The sequence below is a fragment of the Esox lucius genome, chromosome 11, assembly GCF_011004845.1.
Source record: "Esox lucius isolate fEsoLuc1 chromosome 11, fEsoLuc1.pri, whole genome shotgun sequence".
Lineage (NCBI taxonomy): Eukaryota > Metazoa > Chordata > Actinopteri > Esociformes > Esocidae > Esox > Esox lucius.
Genome location: NC_047579.1, coordinates 41,392,460 through 41,412,730, shown reverse-complemented (window position 1 = coordinate 41,412,730; position 20,271 = coordinate 41,392,460). Strand labels below are relative to the sequence as shown.

Here is a 20,271-nt window from a genome sequence, read left to right as displayed (position 1 = left end):
TAGTTTACAGTACTCTTTTTAAACTGCTGCTAGTGTACCGTGTTATGTATATTATTGCATTATTTTTTGTTTGGCTATGTTTTTGCTTATATTTTTTTCTTCTTAAGTCTCATTACGTAGATGTCGGGTGCCATGCCATTCATTAGACAAATAAACCTTGAATCTTGAAAACTCTAAAAACAGTTATCACATCAACACTCTATGTGGCAACCTGTATTTTGTGTCCTTGCTTTGACACAAAATACATTTAATGACAACATCCTTCAAATTTCATAAATATTTGTCTCACAAAAACATATTTATCAGCAAAACAGTGTATCTACAGACCATTTTGTACATATTAAGATACCCTTATCAAAACTGTTAAACTTAAGTTCATATACTCCAAATTGCACTGCAAATTCAAAATAGAATATCTTAAATAAAAAAATAAAAACTATTATTATTAATATTATTGCTATTCACAGCTGATATTCATTCTGCATTATGTAACTGAAGACCTACCCAGGCCATATACGTTGTGATGTGGATGAGAATTTGTGACCCAATGCAGCAGACAGGGTTGACTAGCATTGTTATATATCTGTTTCTTTTGGACAATATATTATGCATATTTATGGTGTGTTACACTTTGTGTGTGTTTAACTGGAATATTTTGTTTTTGTGTATTTTGGAATTACTCTGCATGAAGCAAAATACAGTAATCTGCCTTTCTGCTTTTTCCATTTTTTTACATATCTTACCAAACATTCTATACTGTACTGGTTTGCCACTCTTCTTTTAGAAAAAGATATTTAAAACAAATTGATAGCTGTTTTTAGAGTTTTGTAGGTCATGATACTATGAATGACAATGTGTGAATGTCGTGGGAGACTGGTAGCTTTCATTTGGTAGAAAGATTTGCTTTTGAGATATATAGGATGTGCATTTTCAAGTGGCATGTTGTTTTGATAACTGTATTTAGAGTTTTGCACAGGTATCCGCAGAATTGAACAATACTTGTTAGCAATCGTAAAAACTGTAAATCATTGAAACGTGAATTCGATTTTGGCCTCTCTGTTGCTCTCTCCATCTCTTTCTCTCTCTCTGTCTCTCCCTCTTCTGTGATGAATTTGTATTAGAACATTGTTCCCTCATATTAACCTAAATATGCCATTTATCTTTTACAGATGTTATCCCGGCTGTCTGCCTAGCAGATTAATCGTGTGTGTTTATTTGTGTGTTTGTGTGTGTGTGTTTGTTTTTTGTTATGTCTTTTTGAATGTGTGGTGAGTTTGTAGCGCTTGTTTGTCAGTGTGTAATTTGCATGTGTTTAAGCCTTTCTCTGACTGGTTTGAAATGTTTTGTTTAGAATCTGAATAAACCTAAGGGAGAGTTGGAATGCATTTGGGAATGATATATTGTTGAGAGTGGGAGGCGATACAAAGACAGAAGGAATTCTTTCTTGCTTTCCTGTTAGTGGATGTACAGTATTCATAAATGTCGCCTAATCTGAGGGAATGTTTAGGACTGTGTGCTTTTAATTAGGAGATCGGAAAGGGAAATGGAGAGAGTGTTTGATGAGGTTCCTAGTTTGATGAGGTTCCTAGTTTGATGAGGTTCCTAGTTTGATGAGGTTACTGGTTTAAGGCCAGGCACCACCCTCTAATAGTTTTTTTCTCCTTTACTCTTATCAGACTGACATTTTACCAGTTGACATTTTACCAGTTGCATGTATTCAGAAATACGAGATATTTTTGTATTACAGTCTTAACATTCTCTAAACTGTAAGTGCAATCGTCACAACTGTTTCATAGAACTCTATGGCATGTCTGCAAAATGTAGTAACTCACCAAAAACATTTAATTCAAACCTAGTTATTGTGTTAGTAAATTGGCCAGTGCCACCAAAATGAAATGTTTTTTTCTCATCATGTGAGCCGTACTGGTCAAAATGTTTAGATGTTTTTTCACCATGGCAGTCAACCCTGGAAATGTTTGTTATACAGAAATTTTGTTCTAGTTTTTTTTCTAGCTGAATGCTGGTGTGTATCACACTGAGCTTTTTAGGTACCAGTTTCAACAGTTGTAAAAGATGGAAAAAGTTAATACTGTACAATATAGTTGTACACAGAAAAAGGATATGCACCTTTGTATGTACACAGTAAATGTTGCGATGTGTTACATGTAAACAGAAAATTCACATTAGTGAGCAGAAAATTTGCCAGAAAATTAAATCCATGAAAACAAAAAACTACAACAACAATGAAAAAACCTGCAGTAGTTCTATAAAAAACAATGAATTACAACTCCTCACGGTACATAACACTACAAATTCCCATCTTCTTGGTGGATATCCTGTCGCTCATGTTGGTCTGTCAACATCTTATCAAATATTTTCCCTTGCGATGCACTGGGGGGGGAAATCTCCTGCGAATTCCTATTTCATTACTATGTCACCTGGCAGGTAATTTACCAATTTAGCAGACATTACAAACATTCCATGTCATAGATATTTATGGAATAATACATGCATGTCTGACAGATTTGGATAATTGAATGGATAATTTTGCATGTGATGGCTCACACAATGAAAGAATAGAAGTTGTGAAGAGTTTGACAGTTTCACTGAGAATCAATTCATCAGTTTTGATCAGCAAGCCATGTGCATGTAGGTGTTGTGCCTAATGTAGACAATTGTACTTACTCTTTTGCACACGTGCCAAAACATGTGCAATTTCCTTAAATTAATAAAAAATTCTAATCCGGTGTGAGCAAGAAACTGATTGTTCAGAGATTATTATTAAAAGTTATTGTTTAGAAAAAAGTAATTCTCATTAGAGAATTGAGGCCAAATGTTTGAGAAAAACTGTAAATAGCTGCCAATTTGCATATTATGAGAAAAATATTTTTCAACACAATACTATTTTTGTCACTATTGTGATGAGACACCCAGTGGTCAGACTTTTACAGAACAGTCGATCAAAATATTGTTATTTTATGAAATTCTTTATATAGCAATATTCAGTATGATGGGGGAATATTATACCTATATTTACACATAAAATTATGCTTAAAATCTAAATAACAGAAGAAGCCAAAGTGTAAGTCTGGTTATTTGACTTAAGAAACTGTGTGTGGAATATTGTGAATGTACAGTTGATGTAAAAAGTCTACACACCCCTGTTAAAATGCCAGGTTTTTGTGATGCAAAAGAAAAAGACAAAGATAAATCATGTTAGAAATGTTTTCACTTTTAATGTGACCTATAATGTGAACAATTCAATTGAAAAACAAACTGAAATCTTCAAGTGGGAAAAATGAAAAATAAAAACCTTACAATAACCTGGTTGGACAGGATTTCTGTTGGTCTGTCAACAAATTACAGTACGTGTGACTGCGATACAGAAAAGAAAAAGACGACTATTTTACAGCAAAAAGGAAAAAATACAAAATGAGCAAGTTCAACATAGGAAACACAGCTCAGACGGAACTGGATGTGCAACACTGTATGAGGAATTACAGTGCAGTCTTTCTGCACCTCCTGGTCTGTCAGGCCACAGATTCACACTCACTTCACAATGGATATTTTCCCTTGGAATGCAGTGCGAAAATAATCTTTTGTAATGTCTTATCCAGCCTCTGCAGGCATCTGCTATGATGTTTCACATGCTGCATCCATGGCAGCCAGCAGGGTCATCTGGCTGTGTCTCTGAGTATAGAAAATATGATTGACAGATTATGACAACTGGTTCAACCATTTTGCATTTAATGATTTATGCAATGAACTAATGCCTAGATGTTTTGGGAGGGAAACTTATTCAACCCGTATAATATATTTTGATCAACATGACATAAGCACTTGATTATGTAGGAAAATATTACATAATAAATACATCATAAATTGCATGAATGTACCAAAACATTCAAAATTGTTTTCAAAAGAATGAGAAATTGCATTTATGATGGGCACAAATGAAGTGCACAAGTGACTAGATGATATAGTGTTTGAATTTCAGTTGTGAACTGAGAAATGTAACAAAGCGAATGAGAAAAACTGTAATGAAAGTACCAGTTTTATGAGGTTACTGGTTTAATGAGAGTACCAGTTTTATGAAGTTACTGGTTTAATGAGAGTACCAGTTTTATGAGGTTACTGGTTTAATGAGAGAAAGTGGTTTGATGAGGTTACTGGTTAGATGATGTAACTGCTTTGATGTCTTGTTTTACGTATGTACATTCCTGCTCTTCCAGAGGTTTCTGTCTGAAGCTTGTAGGAGGATGTTTGAGTCCATGAATGGGACCCTGAGCGCTGGGGCCCATCTGAACATGGTTGTCTAATGTCTGCCTTGGTCCCTGCCTCTGTTTGGAGGCAGTTGGAAGGGCAAAGCTTAGGTTCTTCCTTATTTTTGTGTTATTTCGTCTAAACTGAAGTGACCTTTAAAGGGAGCCTTTTGACAGTTAGGTCTCTGCCTGGTTCCCTCCCACTCCAGCAGCGGGTCTCCTAGCTCTGGAAGTGGGCAATGATCTTTGTATGAAATATGTGGAATGCTGTCAACCATTCCAGTCTTCTCCAGAATATAGTGTGTCTTACTTATTAGTGTCTCATATGGACTGACCTTATCATTTTGAAATTGTTAGAGGATTCAGAGCTGAGCCCTTTAGACGGCAGGTCAAACTTTCTACTGGATTTCAGGTGTTATTCTTCACTGGCTTTTTGTGGAAGACAAATTTCTATGCTCTGGTGTGTCATCAAATTGTGTGAGACTGGCTGTCCCACGATCAGTTTGGGGCGTATATTGGAGGGGTTCTGAGGTTTCTTATTGGCCAGATCAGGGATGGAAACAGCAGTGGAAGTATAGCGTATCTGGTTAGGTGTTAAGGCCTGAACGTATCTGGTTAGGTGTTAAGGCCTGAACGTATCTGGTTAGGTGTTAAGGCCTGAACGTATCTGGTTAGGTGTTAAGGCCTGAACGTATCTGGTTAGGTGTTAAGGCCTGAACGTATCTGGTTAGGTGTTAAGGCCTGAACGTATCTGGTTAGGTGTTAAGGCCTGACAGTTGCTCTCACAATCATTCACTATGTGGGAGGGATAGTGAGATTGATTATTGGGTGAGAGAGTTGAGGGTGTTGAATCTGAGAAAGGCGAAACACGCAGCAACTCTCCTAGCAATTAAAGAAACATATTAGTGTCAATGGTTTCCAATTGTTCTTGTATGATCTTCCGTTAACTATGCATTGTAAAGTTTGATGTGGCTGGAAGATTGACCCCTAAGCTGTATCCACTACTGCCTCAAACACTGAAGCCTCTGTAATAGAAGGACTACAGGACAGATTTAATCAATCAAATGTATTTTATAAGGCCCATTTGACATTATCGTCACTACATGCATGTACAGATACCCAGCCTGGAACCCCAAAGAGCGAGCAACAGCAAGACATTGATGCACAGGGGCTTGGAACAACTCCCAAGATGGGTTGGAACCTCGGAAGAGATTCTAAGGGATGGCCGGTCCTCATCCGGCTGTGCTGGGTGAAGATTATAAGAGCACCTGACAGTTTTAGGCCACATCAATGTTTTTGCATGTTCTGCTGACCAATGGGTCAATAAATAAAGATGGGCCACAGTGAAAGATGTGGTGCTTAAAGAGGGAGAGGGGTGTACCAAGGACTGCCACGGGGACAAATGACAGGATGGTACCGCTGATAAACATTTTAGGTCAGAATCCCCTAAATCTAGACAATTAAATACAATTTGGGATGATCATGTAAGATAATTGGATCCGAGCAATGAGTAGATAAGAGATGAATACTGAAGTTCTGTACATTACCTTTGAACACCGACTTTCTGTACATTACCTTTGAACACCTACGTTCTGTACATTACCTTTAAACACTGATGTTCTGTACATTACCTTTAAACACCGACATTCTGTACATTACCTTTGAACACCTACGTTCTGTACATTACCTTTGAACACCGACGTTCTGTACATTACCTTTAAACACCGACATTCTCTACATTACCTTTGAATACCAATGTTCTGTACATTACCTTTGAACACCAACGTTCTGTACATTACCTTTGATCACCAACGTTCTGTACATTACCTTTGAACACCGACGTACTGTACATTACCTTTTAAATAACTGACGACGCATCAGGATGAGCAATACGTTCTGCAAATAAGATCGGCAATAAGTATTCGGGATTTCTGTAGTATAAAGCCATAAGGCATGAGGGGGTGTTCCATATGGCCAGTATCCCATGACTAAGAGCTGTTCTTTGCCATGTTACATTGGCAATTTATCACAAACCTACCTATCCTTCAGCCCCATCCTCCCCTCTCCTCCAGCCCCATTCTCTCCTCTCCTCCAGCCCCATCCTCTCCTCCAGCCCCATTCTCTCCTCTCCTCTAGCCCCATCCTCTCCTCTCCTCCAGCCCAATCCTCTCCTCTCCTCCAGCTGGAGGAATACATGATACCTTGTTGGTGTCCCAGGATGGTAAAGTAACTGTGAGTCACAGCTGATACCTCAGTCCTTACCAGGACCCACACACTCTCCGCTCCTATGTGTCTGCCTGTCTGTCTGTCTGCATGTCTGTCTGTCTGCCTGTCTGTCTGCCTGTCTGCATGTCTGTCTGTCTGCCTGTCTGTCTGCCTGTCTGCATGTCTGTCTGTCTGTCTGCCTGTCTGCCTGCCTGTCTGTCTGCATGTCTGTCTATCTGCATGTCGGTCTGTCTGCATGTTGGGGGCATGTACGCAGATGGTGCGGAATCTGTTGTATATGAGGATGGAGTCTGGGGTCAGAAACGTGTGTCGACCTGTCCATCTGTCCGTTCCTCTGTTTGTCCAGCTCAGTGTGTAAGATGGTGTGGTCAGTCCACTGACGAGGAATCTACATAGGCTGTTAGGCCCTCTCTGCATCTCTCTATTCATCAAGTCCCATGGCTCCGTCACATTCTCACATCCACCTATCGTTTCTATACTGACGGCACTTAAAAAAAGTGTAATTCCCCCATCCTGACACCAGGAGGCGGCGTGGCAGTTCTGCATGCCTCTGAGATGTCTCCGCTCGGATGTTGGCCCAGCGCCATCTCAACCTCCACAAGGACTGCTCTTTCTCTGGGATGACGGCCAGTCCGCTCCAACACCTCTCCGTCACAGTTGACAGCTCCACAGTGTCCCTGGCCAGGGTGCAGATAACCTTGGCGTGACCCTGGGAAACACTGTCGTTCCTTGCACGCATCAAGGCCGTTTTGTGCTCTACAACATTGGTTGCATTATGACCTGACCTTACAGAGGACTCAGTGAAGGTGTTCATCCAAGTATCTGCAACTCCCTGTTGGTAGGACTCTTTGCATATGCCCTCAAACCCCAGAACGTCATAGCCCGACTGATGTTGGACCTTCCCAAGTGCTCCCATGTCACACTGCTCCTCTGCCTATATCAGCTGTCAGCCCGTGGCGCTCTCCTCAACAGCAACCAGTAGAAGAGCCCCCACACTAGCTCCAGTCAAAGCTCAAACTCTGTGTCCATATCCAAGCTCTTTGTTCTCCGCCCCCACGGCAGGGCTGCTCACACTCTCACACCTAGTCAAAGCTATTCTCTGCCTTGGCACCTCAGTGTGGCAACCAGCACTATGAGTCCATTCATTAAAATGTCTGAAAAGTCTTGATGGTTCATCAGCGGGATGTTTTGCAGAGAGGATCTGCAGTCGGTTGTCGGTGACAACATCTATTTGTAACAAACTAACCCCTAGGGATCCGCTCCAACTCCTCTGACCTGCACCCCCATCTGGTTTCATTTGACTGCTGGTGTCTGAGCTACGCTACAAGCGGATGCTACCCAGCTGATATTAGAGGAAAGGGTCAAATCAAAGCAATGTAGCACATGGTCTGTAACCTCTCAGGCGAGTGGCTTCGAAATCATTGATCTGAAAGCAACTGCAGTTCACAGATCAGAGGCAATTTACATATCATTACCGAACAGCTGGATGGTTTCCATAGAAACCCACTGCTGGGGGACAATAGTTACTCTCACTGGTTTAAGGTAGGCACCCAAACTACATCAGTATGTATGTATACGTGATGGGTAATGAATAGTAGAATGTAGACATGCTCTCACATGCCTGTGTAAGGTGAACCCATCTCCATCCTAACCAACCCCCTCATTCTTAATTGGCAAATCCCCACCACCTCACAGCTGATGTACGATCGGTGTTCTGGCACAAATTGGTTGCTGTGTGTCTCCCAGACAGGTGCTTCACATCGTGATGGATGAGGTGAGTTTCCCCCTTAACTATGTAAAGGGCTTTGAGTAATTCAGTTGCTCCAAAGGCTCTATAGAAAGGTGCTTTAGAACGACTCTACCGAAAGGCTCTATAGAAAGGTGCTTTAGAACGACTCTACCGAAAGGCTCTATAGAAAGGTGCTTTAGAACGGCACTGTCGAAAGGCTCTATAGAAAGGCACTATAGAAATGCTCTATAGAAAGGCTCTGATAGGAAATGGGCATGAGAAACTTAACACAACACAGATGTGCTGACTAACTCTGAAAGAAGGACCATAGATAGGACGTGTTGCCTGTTACTGATGGGCCCCACACATCCTGTACATACATTCTGTCCATACCTCCTGCTAGGAGTTGCCCATGTGACTGACATAGGCTATATGGATAGGTCCATTGACCATAGGTTGGAACATACCATACTGTTACCAGACTAAGGATCTGTTGTAGGATAAACCTTTCTTATTGGAGGGTATTGGAATGTGTAATGGTTGGTTATGACCACTGGCCACCTCCTATGTATCCTGGCATAAAAGACTGTGTTGCCTCTGTAATTATGGAAGAGTGATGCTGATTTTAAGTTTATTTCCACCATCAGATTTTGATTGGTTGAATAAGTGAAGGGCCAGATGTGTGGGGGCGATAGGATGGCAGTGGTGGGGAGGCAGCTGGAGTCTCCTGTCCATGTTGGATGCTCTCTCCTGGGTAGGGGGTGGTAATAGGGCCCCAGGCTGCTAGTTCCATTCATGGAGCTCCAGGGCTGTGAGTGCAGAAACAGGCAAGTCTTAACTGCAAGGCGGAGGACCCTCACAGGCCATTGAACACATTAATTCTGCTTCCAGTCACTTTAGCAAGGCTGAGGCCACGTGGTGGACCACAATGGACACCACACTTTGGACTTCATCTTGTTTACGTCCTCCATGGTTTGTGGCGTGTGTGTCTGTGGCCAGCTGTAACATGTAAGAACAGGTTTCCCCTCTCATTACCATCACTTGGCTCTCTTTTCAGCCAAGGCTAAATCTATCTGTCAGCTAACTGCCCCTTCAGAGATTGTTTTAAAAAATATTTGACTTAAGCAAACCGCCTGGACGTCACTATCGTTGTAAGATGTCTTGAAATGTTGGAGTGAAGTAGACAGAACTCAGTATCCAGTGCCCGGTCTGCGGACCTGGCTTTGAGAAATGCAGTACTAGTGGATGTATGAAATAACACTTTGTAGGGTGTCAAGTGGATCTGACGTACTGTGAGTATCTGTGGCCAAGAATGATCCTACCACACCTGTTCTGTGTTTGTGGTCATAGAACCGTGTTCTGTGTTTGTCTGTGGTCTGAGAACCGTGCCAGACCGGGGATGTGTGTTCCAGTAGGGGACCCACATAGACGGTACAGATGGACACTGTTCTAGGTCGGAGACATCAGATTTTTAGACGCTTCGGGACAAACAGCTTCTTGATGGCAGATTTTAACGCGTGGGCCGCTTGGTTGTCCCTTCGTAGGTTATTTTGAATGAGGACTCTGACTGTGTCACGGACATCGAGGAAGTTGGGAATGAAGGAATTGGGAGGGCAAGGTTGGATGGTTCGTGTGACAGGAGAAATCTTACTTTTCTTTGGACTGAGTTTATTCTCCAATATTGATGAGGCATGGCACTGGGTTCTACAGATTCGAAGTCCCCTGGCAAAATCAGTGATCCATCTGGCAAACTTACTTACTTCAGCCAGGCTGATACCTTGTGTGAATTATGGGCACGACTTTCGGAGCCGGCGATTGCCATGGCAACGGTCATAAACAGTCATTGCGGTACGCTAATTGTCTTTCAGCGTTTGGGAAATAAAACATGTGGGAACACAGCCTGTTACACCTCAAACAGGACAATGTGATTATACCTCTGCCTTCTGCTATTGAGGGATGGGAGGACGACCTGAAAAAGTGGCCTCAAATAACGTACACTAGCATATTTAGCTACTTTATCAACTCTGTTGCTACGGACAGTGAAGCGATGAATAACCTGAAAAGCTTGGATTCTTATCAGTACCTCCACAGCAATAAAGTCGATCGCGTTTTAATAAAGGAGGTGGGACACAACCTTTTCTACCTTAAAACAAACATAGAGCCAAGTCAGAGCCTTAAAATCACCGGTCCAGGGTTTTAGTTATTGGATTGTGCTACTAATACTATTTAGTTTTGATGACATGTATCCTATTGTAGTTTTAGTTTCTGAGGCTATGTTATATATATATATATACAGATCTGGGGAGAGTTAAAAAAAAAAAAACCTAATGTTAGGCTACTATCTGGATTTTTTTCAACACACAGATAATCATAATAAACTATTTTTAGTTTAAGGCTGCCCTGCACTTCGTACCATGAACTAACTGAATTAACTGGTTGTCATTAACGTTACCAAACAAACACTACAATGCTGTGTCATCTTTACACCTCCAATGAGCACACATACAGAGTTTTGGGTGGTCTCTTCAAGACTAGGTTTTTCACCCACATTCTTTTGTATTTCTCATCTGTTGGCAGGCGATGTAAACTGTACCTTTTGTCACAAGAACAGTCCCTTTTTGTTGCGGTTGTGTGGTCAACACACTGTTGTTGAAGCCACAGATTTAGCATAGTCTGGATGTTAGTACAGCCGCGAACAGCGCAACAGGTACCAGAGCTCCGCAATTATATTTTATAACAATAATAATAACAACATATGTTAAAACACAAACCACTGTTAGTTCAATTATAGTTGAAATTCCTTTAGAAAGAAACACTGTTGACGGCTGGCTGGGGCCAGAGCCATGTCTTTCTCTGTCACTCTGGCTGGGGCTAACGTTAACGTTACTAGGAAATGGCTCATTCCGCTATCTCACCGGAAGTTGCACCCATAATCAATTCTACAGTAGCCCCCCCGAGAATAAGTTGGATAGGTGGTGCTATTTGTTTTAGTGAACTGACAAGGTGTTAGTTGTGCATTTGGGATCCCGAAGACACAGTTATGGTCACTTGAGAGGACAGGAGAGAGGATCTCAGGCGTCACACACGATGTTTTCACGTCGTTGACAATCATGTCAAAGATGGCCTCACCTCTGGTGGTTGTCCTGAACCAGCTGACAGAGGTCACAGGCAAGGCAGTTTTCATGGACACTCGGACGGTTGAAGTCACCCAGAATTGCAAGCCCGTCTGGGTATCTAGTGCCAGGCAAGTCGGGAGTGGGTATCAGATGTTCCTTGAGTTCCTCCTGATATGGTGAATGTTGGAGTGGGTAAAAAACCCATCAGCAGATGGCGTGGATGTCTCAGGGCTCTCACTATAACCCAAAGGCATCCAAGATGCCAGGAATCTCTATTGCAGATTAGCATTCCTTTTTCCCCTTCATTGCTTAGGATCTTTCTCAGCTAAGTAGCAGAATGTTTGAAGTTCCCTGGGAAATTTGATAGAACACTTAAAGATGCATTCTGGGAATTCTTTATACTACCCTGTCTGGGCAGGATGTGTTGTTTATATGTAAGTATAATCACTATAATATTGCAGTTAGCCATTACATTCCAAGTTGGAAAGCAAATGGCTTTGCTGGTATGAGGCACAAATGAGCAAATACACGACGTAGTATAACATTTTTCGGGACCTTTTTTGGCTTGACAGCACCACTTTTAAAACCAGAGGACGAATCCCAGACTGCGTTAAGAACAGAAGCCCTTCTAAAAGTGTTAGATAGTATCTTGCAAAAGATGAAAAAGCAGTCTCTTGTCAAAACACAGGTAAAAAATAATCTGTCCCAAACCAAGTCATAAAAACACGTCTTCAAAAATATTCAAGAGATATTTCACGGATTCTAATCCTACTAACAATGAACAAATCTATGCCTGACATATTAGTGGCATGATGCATCCAGTCTCTGCATGTCACCATGACAGTTCCTACAACCCTGTTTCCAAAAAGTTGGGACACTGCGTAAAATGCAATGATGTGCAAATCATTTTCCCTGTATTTAATTGAAAATAGTACAAAGACAACATTTTAAATGTTGAAACTGTGAAATTTTATTGTTTTTGGAAAAATACATGCCCATTTTAAATTTGATGCCAGCAACACGTTTCAAAAAAGTTGGGACAGGTGCATGTTAACCACTGTGTTGCATCACCTCCTCTTTTAACAATAATCTGTAAGCATTTGGGAACTGGAGACCAATTGCTGTAGTTTTGAAAGTGGAATGTTGTCCCATTCTTGCTTGATATAGGATTGCAGCTGCTTAACAGTTCGTGGTCTCCTTTGCAGTATTTATCATTTCATAATGCACCAAAAGTTTTCAATGGGTGACAGGTTTGGAATGCAGGCAGGCCAGTTTAGCACCCAGACTCTTTTACTATGGAGCCATGCTGTTGCAATACATGCAGAATTCGGTTTGCCATTGTCTTGCTGAAATAAGCAAGGCCTTCCCTGAAGACGTGGTGTCCATGATTCCCAAAAATGATTTCATATTTTGATTCAGCAGACCATAGGACATGTTTTTTTCTTTGCATGGTAGTTTTTTAACTTGTATTTGTGAATGCAGCGCCTTACTGTGTTTATAGACAATGGTTTTTGGAAGTGTTCATTTAGCCCATGCAGTGATGTCCACTACAGAATCATGCCTGTTTTTAATCCAGTGCCACCTGAGGGCCCGAAAATCCGGCCATCCAATATTGTTTTCGGCTTTCTCCCTTGCGTACAGAGATTTCTGTGGATTCTCTGAATCTTTTAATGATATTATGTATCGTAGATTATGAGATTCCCAAACTCTTGGCAATTTTACGTTGAGAAATTTTATTCTCTAATTGTTGCACTATTTGCCTGCGCAGTTTTCCAGAGAGTAGTGAAACCCTCCCCATCTTTTGGGATGCTCTTTTTATACCCAGTATGTTACTGACCTGTTGCCAATTAACCTAATTAGTTGTGAGATGTTTCACCAGGTTTTCTTGTTGCATCACACAACTTGTCCAGTCTTTTCTTGTCCCTGTCCCAGTTTTTTTTTAAACGTGTTGCTGGCATCAAATTCAAAGTGGGCATATATTTTTCAAGAAACAATAAAATGTCACAGTTTCAACATTTGAACATGTTGTCTTTGTTACATTTTCTATTGAATATAGGGTTTAAATGATTCGTACATTGCATCCTGTTTTTCTTTACATTTTACAAAGCATCCCAACTTTTTTGGAAACGGGGTTGCACATGCTAAGCGTGGAGGGCTGGCCCTAGTGTTGTCACGTTTTTGCTTGGGAAATATGAACGGTCTCACTGTCCTGGTGTTAACACACACACACACACACACCAAAACGGAAGTATGCAGCGTAGCCACCACATCCTCCCAGCCTGGCCTTATACGGTCACAGTAGTCAATACGGCCTGTGTTTTATAGTCTGTCCCGGCAGAAGCCCCAAACACTCCAATCTCTAATGCCAAGTCCCCGTTGCTTTCCTATCACACTACAACAGAGGGCGTCCCAACTGACGCCCTTGCCCCCTCCGTAACCCCGGTCAGAAGTGCTCCATGTAGGGAATAGGGTGCCATTTGGGAGAAGCGCCAATGCGGGCCTGCCCTTCCCCGGCCTCCTCTAACTGGGCTCCCAAACTGCCTGTTCGGGGGGGAGGAGAGGGCTGTGGGGTTCCTGTGAACCTCCTCCAAGGCTCCATCCATGGCCTGGTTTAACTCTCAGTTCAGCTCACAATGAGAGATGCACGGATGGAGTTCCTTGGCGGGGGGAGGGGTGGTCATATATTAGTGGAGGTGTTAATCTGTGCAGAAGGCAACCTGGCTGCTGCCACCTGCCCCCCCTCACCGCTCCCCCTCTCCTGGGGGTATTCCTGGCCCGGGAAGAGGATGTGGGTTCTGCTCCAGTGCCTGGGCTAATGTGGGTCTGCTGTGTGACACGATGCTCCACTGGTTTTGTCCGGGCCACCTGCGGGTGTGACTGGTGCAGTTGGACTGGGCTGCCTGGAGCTCAGGGCTAACCTACATAGACAGGCATAACATCACACACACACACACACACACACACACACACACACACACACTACACAATGCCATTCAACACACCAGAACAAAACAGTCAACACAATCTGGACCTCACACACAGGATCACTAAGAGGATTTATTCCCTAAAAAAAAAAATATATATATATCTCAAAAGAGGGTGACAGGATGCAAACTGAATGTGTGTGTGTTTGTGTTCAGTTCCTATTGGGACTATTTCTACTACTCTGTCTGCTACATCTATTTCTTTGGTGTGTTATCTTCTCTTTGTAGTCAGCTCCGTAGACGCTATGCCGCCATTTATTACACTGTGTTGAAATGGTGTTGCTAGGTGAAAAGTGTATTCGCAACAGTAGAATGGATCAGATACATGAGGAGATTAGAGTCTGACTGCCGTCCTCAGTGTCAGATTAAGGAGTTTATATCAGCTTCCTCTCATCTCTCTGTAATTCATCTGTGAGTCCTGATGTGGAATTGTAAGGACCAAAGCACTTCGTCTCGTCTAATGCTCTGCATCTCTAATGTCTCTCCACGTTCCCTGTCAAAACCCCCGCCACTCATCTGCTCTCCTGATAAGATATCACACCCTCTGATGACTTTGATGTTCTCCGAGACAGTTGTAGAATGTATGTGGAATGATTTCGTTTTTTTCCTTTTTCTCTCCCCCCTTCCTTCGCCGTCCCTCCTCCTCTCTCTCCCTTTCCCTTCCTCTGCCTCCCCTTGCAGAGTCTGTGAGCAAACAAGCGCGGGACCCTGTCTGCCCCACTGTCCAGCGACATAATGAGCTGGAGCTTCCTCACGCGGCTGCTGGAGGAGATCCACAACCACTCCACCTTCGTGGGGAAGCTGTGGCTCACCGTGCTGGTTGTGTTCCGCATCGTCCTCACCGCCGTGGGGGGAGAGTCCATCTACTACGACGAGCAGAGCAAGTTTGTCTGCAACTCGGGCCAGCCGGGCTGTGAGAACGTCTGCTATGACGCCTTCGCGCCGCTCTCGCACGTCCGCTTCTGGGTGTTCCAGATCATCCTGGTGGCCATGCCGTCCCTGATGTACATGGGCTACGCCGTCAACAAGATCGCCCGGCTGGAGGAGGCCAAGGGCGGGGTGAGCGCCGCGACGGGGGGCGCGGGTGGAGGCGGCTACACCCACCGGAGGCCCCGGAAGATCTGCTTCGGGGCTCGGCAGCACCGGGGCATAGAGGAGGACCAGGATCAGGACCAGGAGGATGACCCCATGATCTACGAGGTGCCGGAGCCGGAGCCCCCTCGGCGGGTCGACCCGCTGGCCCCGAGGCCCAAGCCCAAGGTCCGCCACGACGGGCGCCGGCGCATCCAGAAAGACGGACTGATGCGCATCTACGTGCTGCAGCTGGTGACGCGCACCGCCCTGGAAGCGGGCTTCCTGGCGGGCCAGTACCTGCTGTATGGCTTCCGGGTCATACCCGTGTTCGTGTGCTCCTTCGACCCCTGCCCCCACAGTGTGGACTGCTATGTGTCGCGGCCCACCGAGAAGACCATCTTCCTGCGCATCATGTACGGTGTCACCATGCTCTGCCTCGCCCTCAACGTGTGGGAGATGCTCCACCTGGGCGTTGGGACCATATGCGACATCCTGCGGCGCCGCCGGTGCCCGCCCCCGGAGGATGAGTACCAGTTGGGTCTGCTGGGCCCCAGTGTTGGGGTGGGCGGCTCCGCGGGGGTGCCGGGGCCCGAGCCGGGCGCGGGCGGAGGGGTGGTGGGGGACGGAGGCGCCGAGTACGTGGGGTACCCGTTCTCGTGGAACGCTCCGTCGGCGCCGCCGGGCTACAATATCGCGGTGAAGCCGGAGCAGATCCCCTACACGGACCTCAGCAACACCAAGATCGCCTGCAAGCAGAACCGGGCCAACATTGCCCAGGAGGAGCAGCAGCAGTTCGGGAGCAACGAGGACAATTTCCCCACAGGGGGGGAGGCCCGCGTGGCCCTCAACAAGGACATGATCCAGCAGGCCCACGAGCAGCTGGAGGCGGCCATCCAGGCCTACAGCCAGCAGCACAAGGCTGGGGAGCCGCTGGAGGACGAGCGTGACGACAAGCCCCGGAGCAACATCGTCCAGGCCCAGCCTCAGCCTCCGCCCGGCAGGGAGCGCAAACACCGCTTCAAGCACGCCAAGGGGGGCAGCAGTGGGGGGGGCACCGGCAGCAGCAGCAACAACAGCAGCAAGTCAGGGGAGGGCAAACCCTCTGTGTGGATCTGACCCTGACACACACACAGTCCAGCCTTGGTCCAAGGTGTAGAGTATGGGTTTGTCCTCTGTGAAATGGAATGTCATGATGTCTTCCAGGGGATATCCAACACCATTTTGTGCCTTACATAATCCCACGAGTTGGAGGAGAGTTGCCGGGGATTAGTTGCCACGGCACCTTAGTAAGCAGCCAGTGGCCGGAGCTCCTGTAAATGTGTATATATTTGGTTATTTAAAAATGTTTTTTTTAGAAAAGCGTTTAGATGTTTGAATCTGGACATCTTCAAAACGTGACGAGAGAGAGGAAAAGGAATGCCGGGCTTGCAGTGAGGACAACTGGCCACTTTCTGAACTTTTTGTTTTGAGCTTTCTGGCACCGAGAGCTGCTGTGACATCGTACAGAATGAAAGTCCAGACTTCATTAACACTATAGTAACCATCCCTCTAGAAAATCACCCAGAGACCATCCTCTGCTCCTTACAAGCCATGACCTGTCCCTCTCCATCTTCAGAGGACGCGGCATTCTGAGACGTGGCAACAGTTGTTTGACCTGTCAGGATATTTTTCTTGTTTGTTTTTATCTCTTGAAGCGCTTTGGGATTCTATGAGGGGCGCTATAAGAGTTCAATAGATTACTGTTGTTATTAGTGTGGGTATTAGCGTGGGCAGGTGAGGAGAGTTGTTATTAGTGTGGGTATTAGCGTGGGCAGGTGAGGAGAGTTGTTATTAGTGTGGGTATTAGCGTGGGCAGGTGAGGAGAGTTGTTATTAGTGTGGGTATTAGCGTGGGCAGGTGAGGAGAGTTGTTATTAGTGTGGGTATTAGCGTGGGCAGGTGAGGAGAGTTGTTATTAGTGTGGGTATTAGCGTGGGCAGGTGAGGAGAGTTGTTATTAGTGTGGGTATTAGCGTGGGCAGGTGAGGAGAGTTGTTATTAGTGTGGGTATTAGCGTGGGCAGGTGAGGAGAGTTGTTATTAGTGTGGGTATTAGCGTGGGCAGGTGAGGAGAGTTGTTATTAGTGTGGGTATTAGCGTGGGCAGGTGAGGAGAGTTGTTATTAGTGTGGGTATTAGCGTGGGCAGGTGAGGAGAGTTGTTATTAGTGTGGGTATTAGCGTGGGCAGGTGAGGAGAGTTGTTATTAGTGTGGGTATTAGCGTGGGCAGGTGAGGAGAGTTGTTATTAGTGTGGGTATTAGCGTGGGCAGGTGAGGAGAGTTGTTATTAGTGTGGGTATTAGCGTGGGCAGGTGAGGAGAGTTGTTATTAGTGTGGGTATTAGCGTGGGCAGGTGAGGAGAGTTGTTATTAGTGTGGGTATTAGCGTGGGCAGGTGAGGAGAGTTGTTATTAGTGTGGGTATTAGCGTGGGCAGGTGAGGAGAGTTGTTATTAGTGTGGGTATTAGCGTGGGCAGGTGAGGAGAGTTGTTATTAGTGTGGGTATTAGCGTGGGCAGGTGAGGAGAGTTGTTATTAGTGTGGGTATTAGCGTGGGCAGGTGAGGAGAGGTGCTTCAGGGTCTTCAGTGATTTTGCAGCAGGCATTTGTTTGACTGGGCTGACACCGTCTAACCTACAAAACCACAATACAGACATTCTTGTGATTTGGTCCTCTTCCAGTTCTGAAGTAGACACTCGTTGCCTGTTGCCTTTAAACTCTCCTTATTTTCTTGAAGAGGTTGGGCTAAGAAAATGAATAAATCCTTATCATCGCCTCTTCTTTGGGGATATCTGATCCATTTATTTCCTGTCCATTCTCCAGGTGATTCCATTCCAGAGTTCTACAAAACTAATCTGCTGGCTGACTTTCTGCAAAGTCACATATTTCATTGTGCTATAGAATGAATGGACATTGTAATGCAAAGAGAGTATAAAATACAATGACTTCATAATGAAGTGACAACATAATGCAATGATTTCATAATGCAGTGACATCATAATACAATTACTTCATAATGCAGTGACAGCATAATGCAATTACATCATAATGCAGTGACAGCATGCAGTGACAGCATAATGCAATGACTTCATAATGCAGTGACTTCTTAATGCAGTGATGTCAAATTGAAGTGACAACTGATGAAATGGTTCATTCCTAATGTCGGTGTTCACTTCCCTGAAGGCTCCTCATGGCTGTGTCCCGTCAATCACTGATTTGTGTCTAATATTTCTTCAAGGTCAATTACATTTATTTCCTTTGTGACTTGGATGTTGTTGTGTGTCTAAGTGTTTAGTAGGTAGAATAAAAAAAAAAAAAAGCAGTGCCATACCAACTCCTGTGGTTGGAGAACATCTGTATTTACAAGATATCATGTAAGAACCCATTTCCTCCATAAATGAATATTTTCATTGATGACCATGTATCATGGATCTTTTCATTTTGTTTAAATTTTATAGGTAAACAGTTGGTCTTTTTTTAAAGTTTGTCAGTGTACCCACGTAGTTGTCCCTAAGTTATTGTCGTTCAAGTTTGGACGTACATTAAGACTTAAGACAGTACTGGGTTGACATTTCATCTGTCTGATCATGCAGTGCCCTCTGCTGGCATTGCATTTTATTTAAACGTTGTTTTATATAATTTATGAATTCCACAATGGTCTCATTACTTTACAATCCTCCCCATCTTTTTTCTTCATATCTTTTAGTGGCACCAACTCATCTCACCAGGTACATTGAAACACTCTTCCAACAGGCAAATCTGTTTACATTTTTTTGAAACAAGGGTCTTCTTGTCAACTGTCAACCTGAGTCAATGAATGCAATCCCACCCTTCCATGATCTGACACCCCTGGTTTTTGGCAGCCTTTTGTGTTTCCACCTCAGGGGCCTAGCCCCCCCCCCCCCCCCCCCCCCCAAAAAAAAAATGATATTGATGAAGATATCTGCCTCTCTGTTCTCTGCTGTCCAGTGTCATGATGTGGAAGCGTTTCTCTGAAGTACCCTATAGAGACCAAACACTGTTGGTGTGACAATAGCAGTCTTCACTGCCAAGACATTGTTAGGCTGCTATGCAGCCAGGTTGTCATGTAGCTTCTTTGCCAAGGAAAACTGTGGCCATACTACCTGAAGGATGAAGGAGGAGGTGAACCTTTGTACTGTACCAATCTGTTGTCATTTTGGGTACCTCTTTTTACAATGTTTAAGTGTGTTTCAGAAGGCCTGACGTAGCTGAGGTTTTATTGGGTTCTTTCATATGTTCAAACCAGTAGTGTTTTTAAAAAAAAAAAAAACATTTGTTTTGAATAAAGATTTTTCTAACTAAACAATATTAATAGTAAATGTTTTATTATTATTCCTTCAGAAATCTCCTGGGACCATATTCATGACGCATCTGGAGATCCAGCATCAGCTGAGCTGGTCCCAAACCAGCACTGTAATTCAAGTACAGGGGCGAGCTGATCCCAAACCAACACTGTAATTCAGGGACAGGGGCGAGCTGATCCCAAACCAGAACTGTAATTCAGGGACAGGGGCGAGCTGATCCCAAACCAGAACTGTAATTCTGGGACAGGGGCAAGCTGGTCCCAAACCAGAACTGTAATTCAGGGACAGGGGCGAGCTGGTCCCAAACCAGAACTGTAATTCAGAGACAGATGCGAGCTGGTCCCAAACCAGAACTGTAATTCAGGAACAGGGGCGAGCTGGTCCCAAACTAGAACTGTAATTCAGAGACAGGGGCGAGCTGGTCCCAAACCAGAACTGTAATTCAGGGACAGGGGCGAGGTGGTCCCAAACCAGAACTGTAATTCAGGGACAGGGGCGAGCTGGTTCCAAACCAGAACTGTA

General features: G+C 44.3%; 1 protein-coding gene across 4 annotated transcripts in view; it reads left to right on the top strand.

Moving 5' to 3' along the window:
- LOC105013310 (gap junction gamma-1 protein) overlaps positions 1–19,334 on the top strand; it is a 61,990-nt gene extending 42,656 nt beyond the window's left edge. For 3 of the 4 annotated variants that reach the window (XM_013136110.4, XM_013136111.4, XM_013136114.4), the window contains exon 2: positions 14,999–19,334. In XM_013136110.4, coding sequence (XP_012991564.2) covers positions 15,053–16,507 — 1,455 coding nt within the window. In that variant the 5' untranslated portion in view covers positions 14,999–15,052 and the 3' untranslated portion in view covers positions 16,508–19,334. Of the gene's footprint in view, positions 1–6,369; positions 6,495–14,998 lie in introns of those variants that run through there. The other variant, XM_013136109.4, reaches the window with a different exon arrangement.
- The last annotated feature ends 937 nt before the right edge of the window (positions 19,335–20,271 follow it).